This window comes from Elgaria multicarinata, chromosome 8 (assembly GCF_023053635.1).
Source record: "Elgaria multicarinata webbii isolate HBS135686 ecotype San Diego chromosome 8, rElgMul1.1.pri, whole genome shotgun sequence".
Classification (NCBI taxonomy): domain Eukaryota; kingdom Metazoa; phylum Chordata; class Lepidosauria; order Squamata; family Anguidae; genus Elgaria; species Elgaria multicarinata.
The window spans coordinates 102,476,226-102,482,342 of NC_086178.1; the positions used below are offsets into that span (position 1 = coordinate 102,476,226).

Consider the following 6,117-nt stretch of genomic DNA (forward strand, 5'->3'; position numbering starts at 1 on the left):
CCCTGACAGGATTTTGACGCGTGACAGATGACAGCAGAGCTATCAAAAAAGGCAGAGAAGAGAAAGAACCCAATAAAGCAACTGCAAATTGATCAGCAGTAGCTGGCAAAGCTATATTGTGATGACATCATCCTGTCCGCCAATGGAAGGTGTTTTCAGTCTCTGCTGATGCTAGGCAAACTTTGAACTACATTTTCAACTATAGTAGTTGTATCAACATTTTTTGTTCCTCTGCCTATTGAGTATGCAATTATGGGATTGATACCGATATCTGGAAAGTTAGGATAAATCTTTGTTGGGAACCACTTATGTTTTATAAAGGGGGTTGGTATCCCTAAGTTTATAAAGGGGGTTGGTATCCCTATATATTTTTGTGTTGGTATCCCTAAGTTATGGAGAGGATGGAATCTCTGGAAGGAAGGGGGCTTTATTGTCCAACTATATGTCAACTGAGATATCCTCTAATTAAATACAAAACACGATAGGATTCCAATTCAGACACCCTAGTATGACAGTTACTAATGTTTTTTTTTATAGTGCTAAACATAAACATGTAAAGTGCTTTTTGTCTATATTCATTGACTTTTATTGAACGATGCTGTCATGTTCTGAGGGTTTTAATGATATAATATGAGATGATAAAAACACCCCAATTTATAACCTTCGTGGCTCATTACTCAGGTGTGTTTGCTGGTACAATTTTATAATTAATTTTAGTACATTTGTTATGTGCTGTCTTTTTAATAACTTATCTGTTTAATTTTTTTAAAAGATGCTCTAGCGAGCAGCAAGACAAGGCCCAGACCACAGGCATTTAAAAAAAGATTGTGCGAGAAAAAGCTTCAATAAAATAACTGGGACCTTTATTCTTCTTTGCCTTGCTTGTGTGTAGATACAGATGTGTACTTAAAAATCCCATATTTTGCAACAAAAAATAATCTTAAATATGACCCTATTATGAGGTGTGCTCTCAAATCCTAATCCAGTTTAAGCTTCTGAAGACAATCAAGGGCAACTTTACATGAAGTGTAGGGTAGACAATAGCCTAGCCTAGGCATAGACAACAAGCAGCTCAGGCACTCAATCTGACCCTGAGAGGCTTCCTGTCTGCCCCCCCCCCCCCCGCCCCCAACATAGCCCTTTTTCTCTTCGAGATGTATCTCAACTGCTCACATATGAGCCATCACAACACAAACAATGGGCTGAGGTATGCATAAAGACAGAACTCCAGTAGAGCCTTTGCAGAAGCTCACTCTGATGGAGCGGTGATTGAAGTTGCAATCCCATGCACACATCTAGAAATAAGTCCCATTGAACGCAGTGTGGTTTACCTCTGAGTAGACCACATATCCAGATTTAACTCATCATGAAGGTAGAGAGAATTTGTTTTCTTTCTTTTTTTCTTTCGGAGCAGCTTACATTACGGTGATGCTAATAAAATCAATAAACAATGACAGTAAAAGCAAAATTAAACAGTCCAGTGAAAGCATTTGAATCTCCAAAGACAGGCTGTAACAGCACCCCCGGGCTGTGAACGTGATTCATAGGGGGGAATGCAGCCTCATGCAGAATGGGCTGAACAGCACTTTCCATTGAACATTTATCTATCCAGTTAATCAAAGAAGGTACAAGTCAGTGGAGAGGGAGGGTTCAGTGAGAACAGTGAGTGGCATTGAAAACTGTAATTGTTACTACTTCCTTTACTAAGTCTGTGTCTCAAAATCAAACTAAACACCTTTAAGTAAAACATTTTTGTTGTGGAACTAGGTACAAGCTTCAGGCGTGTGCTTCCTGAAGAAGGGCCTGCAGCTGAAACTCCTGTAGATGTGAAGCGGGTGATTTTCTGTACAGGGAAGGTATACTATGATCTTGTTAAAGAGAGAAAAAACCAGGATTTGGAGAAGGAGGTGGCTATAACCAGATTGGAACAGGTAAAGCAAAATTTTAGAACCTGAAGAGAGCTTGTTGTACAAACAATTTTAAATTTGCAGGCCAGTAAGGTGCAGGCATAAAAAATATGCAAATAATATTGTAATGTATTTTCTCACGAAATACACATTCTAAAACTTACTTTATCTTAAAATATGCATTGTGATATTTTTTTTGAGCTGAAAACTGCATCAAAAATTTGAGGAACTGCAAAATGTGAAGGAAACTGTATTCTGATTCATACACCTGTCCAGGAGTTACAGATCAGAATGGTTTGCTTCAAAAAGTGGAGCAAATGAAATTCTCAAGAATTTGGAGAATAAACTCATGTACTGAGGGAATGAACATGCATTGGCTGCAGTACATGAAATCTCTATATTTCAGAATATCTTCATATTTTTCTCTAGATCTCTCCTTTCCCTTTTGACTTGTTAAAAGAGGAAATTGAGAAGTATGCGAAAGCTGAGCTTGTCTGGTGTCAAGAAGAGCACAAGAACATAGGCTATTACGACTATGTCAAACCTCGGTTCCGCACCATTGTCAACCATACTCGACCAATATGGTAAGGATACTTGCATTGGTGTTCTTTTAACTTAGGATGGCTTGCCTTTTTGGCATTGAGGCACTGATGTTTCTATCTAGATTTCCCAAATGAACCAGTATTGCTTTGACTGCCATTGAACTTGGAATCTGTTGCATGCAGAACACTGCCTAGCACTGAGAGATGGCCCCTTCATAGGCGGATGATTCTCTGCCTCTTTCAAACTATTATTAAACCAATAATAATAATAATAATAATAATAATAATAATAATAGCACATTTATTTCTTACTCGCCTCTCCATTTTGATAGAGGCAAGGAACAACAGTAAGTATAAAATACATAAAATACTGATTAAAAACATACTACACATTGTTAAAACATCCTAAAAACATCCTAAAATTCCACTGGATAGGCCTGCCAGAAGAAATCACGTCTTTATGGCTTTCGTAAATGCTAAAAGACTGTTAAGTTGATGAATCTCCTCTGGCAGGCCATTCCACAGTCCGGGAGCAGCAGAAGAGAAGGTCCTAATTTGGGCTGGCTGGAGGAAATTCTTCCCAGAGTGTGTGGGACGGATTGTATGGGAGAATGCGATCCTGCAGGTAGAACCTTATGGTGCTGCACAAACCATGTAGATGAGTCTACTTGAATAACCAGTCTATCATCAAAATAAAGAAATGGAGGTTTGTGTCCTGGATTTTAGGAAATAACTGATTTTCCCTTACTTGACATGCTGGGAGGACTATTCAGAATTGCTAATCCACCGTCTTAAAACGATATAAGATTTTTTATTATGAAATCCAAATGGTAAATATTAATGATGAATAATTAAAATGTGAAAGTATAAATAACTAAGAAGTATTGTTTTAAAGAAAGATAGTTCACAAGCAGGTTCATTATGAATTCTGGGTAACTAGCATAAAAATAATAGTCAAGATGACCTGGATAGTATCCAAAGAGAAATACTGATTTAAAGCTTTATCACTTGGGCCAAACAGTTATTTGAGTAATGAACAAGGATGAGACTGTAATACATCAAGTGAGCATAAAATATTGAGTAAGGTATGCACATCAAAAACCTTGATATACAGAGGTCTAGAAGACTTCATAGACTTAAGTTTAATTGGCAAACTTTGAGTAAAGACTTATCTTCTCAAACGTATAATTCAAAAGTGATCTTATCTAGTCTGAAAGGTGTATGCGTAAGCCTTACAAGTATGTTCCAATTTTTAGGAATGCTTAATATCAATGAGATAATTAAGACTGTGAGCCCTAATTTATGTGACAGCTCATAATATTAGTTATGAGGTAACTTCTACACAAAAAGGCATAAACGTGCAGATTTTGGAATGCAGGAGCTTCTTATTAAAAGTTTACCCATCATGTGTACCTGTCAGCTGAATAGCCTATTCAGTATTGAGTAGGAATCTTTGTACTTAGAATGAGATCTTTCTTTTTTTATTATTATATTAAGATTAGAAGACTAAGAACAAGAAATGTTGAAATAATTCTATTTTTAATCTATTAAGAGCTAAGGATCTTTAGCAGAAGATTTTACAGCAGAAATGTTTCTATGTTATTATATGCAAGTTACATTTTGATGTGATGCTGTAAGTTTATTTCTAAAAAAACCAAACACCCCCAAAAACGGTAAATGGATCAAAGAAGATTTTCCTGTACTAATTCTAGTTAATCCAAAACCTGTTTTGTAACCCATGAAGTAATTTTTGAGGTACACATTGTTTAGAAGTATTTAATTTGCTATAGTTGGTAAACAGGCAGCTAAATGCTCCCAAAGAACTGAGAGGGGCCACCAGTGAGGGAGGAAGCAGCAGCCAGGCACCTCTCCATCGTGCCTGGGTCCAGTTCCAGCTGAGAGCCCCCCCCCTCCTGCTACCAACTGTCTCTGGAGAGGCCACCAGTGAGGGAGGAAGCAGCAGCCAGGCACCTCTCCACCGTGCCTGGGTCCAGCTCCAGCTGAGAGCCCCCTCCCTCCTGCTGTCAACTGTCTCTGCAGAGGCCACCAGTGAGGGAGGAAGCAGCAGCCAGGCACCTCTCCACCGTGCCTGGGTCCAGCTCCAGCTGAGAGCCCCCTCCCTCCTGCTGTCTCCTGTAACTGCTGAACTTTCCAACTAAGATTGTAGTGCCTGTATTTGCTTTGCTTTCCCCCCTCCTTCTCCCTCCCAATCCCCTTTCCTTTTGTGTCATGTTTTTTAGATTGTAAGCCTGTGGGCAGGGACTGTCAAGAAATATTTTTGTAAACCGCCATGAGAGCCTTTTTTGGCTGAATGGCGGCATAAAAATGCATAAATAAATAAATAAATAATAAAGAACTGTACTGTAGATGGATACCTCAAAGTCCCTAAACAATAACACTCGTCAGAAAATATCTCAGAGATTGGTTGTGGAAATGTGTGTTCAAAACAACTTGTCTCGTTTTAATTAAGGCAGCTTGACAAGACAAGTTAGTTGAACAAGGTTTTACCAATTTAAGAAGTGAATAACATAAGCAAATAGGTCACACCAATGCTGTCTGTGGGTTGTATCCAATGTTAGTCCTACTTCGAGTAGATCCATTTAAATGAATGTGATTTAAATTGGAAACAACCATTGGCTACAATTCTATGGCAAGTTGTTGCCAGCTTCTCTCAGATGTAAGCAACAGTCTATAGGAAATATCTGTAGTATGTGTCTGCTTCAACAAAAGTGTTCTTACCTCATTTCTGTCACCTACTCTCTTGTCTCTTTTATCTCAAGGTATGTTGGCCGGGAACCAGCTGCTGCTCCAGCAACTGGTAACAAGAACACTCATCTGGTGTCACTCAGAAGATTTTTGGACACAGCTTTCAACTTGGAAGCATTTGAAGGAAAGATGTTTTGAACTTAATATAAAGGCCCATTTCTATGTATATTATATAGTATTTAGGAAAGGTCATGACCATAAAAGGAAATTTAAAAATCAGTGGGAAACTACTTGGGATTTTGTTGGGTTTGCTCTTTCAAAAGACTGCTAAGCGCATCTCTTCTAAACTATTGTGTATGCTGTAAATGCTAAGGGCACCTCTTAATTCTGCTCCAGTTAATGTGGTTTTATGGATTACAGCACAGCTACCTCTTAATGAAGAGACAGAATAAAAAAGTCTTTTGCTTTACGTTTTGGAACATTCAAACTAGACTGGATCAGTATGTGTATTTTAATGGCATTTCTTTACATCAGAGATCAGGTTCTGTTTTATAGCAGTTTGTGTATCTTCTTAAGTATCTCATTTTTGACACATTCCACACACACGTACACCCGCCAACCCTTCTTTTTTGCATTCCTGCATGTGTAAACACAACGTGCAGCTTAGTAGAGAATGGGGTTCACTTTTCATTTAGTCACCGGAACTAATTATTGGAATTGCTTCCTATATATGCATACAAAGACTGGTGCTTGAAGATGTCATGTGAGAAAAGTTACATGCACATCTATCTACTTCACTGTTAAGATTCACAGTTAAATCAACAAGTACATAGTGAAAACAGGTGCAGGAGTATGTTAATCCTTTAAGAATGCCGACATTCAATAGAAGAAAAAGTTCTTATGATGGATATGTTTAAAATGCATTTTTGGAGTAGTTCTGACCCATCATTTTGAATGTCAAA

At 38.1% G+C, this 6,117-nt stretch overlaps 1 protein-coding gene across 1 annotated transcript in view; it reads left to right on the forward strand.

Moving 5' to 3' along the window:
- Positions 1-5,633, forward strand: part of OGDHL (oxoglutarate dehydrogenase L) — a 66,232-nt gene extending 60,599 nt beyond the window's left edge. The window contains exons 20-22 of the mRNA XM_063133136.1: positions 1,768-1,931; positions 2,337-2,491; positions 5,230-5,633. Of these exons, the coding sequence (XP_062989206.1) occupies positions 1,768-1,931; positions 2,337-2,491; positions 5,230-5,353 (443 nt within the window). The 3' untranslated portion in view covers positions 5,354-5,633. The remainder of the gene's footprint in view (positions 1-1,767; positions 1,932-2,336; positions 2,492-5,229) is intronic.
- The last annotated feature ends 484 nt before the right edge of the window (positions 5,634-6,117 follow it).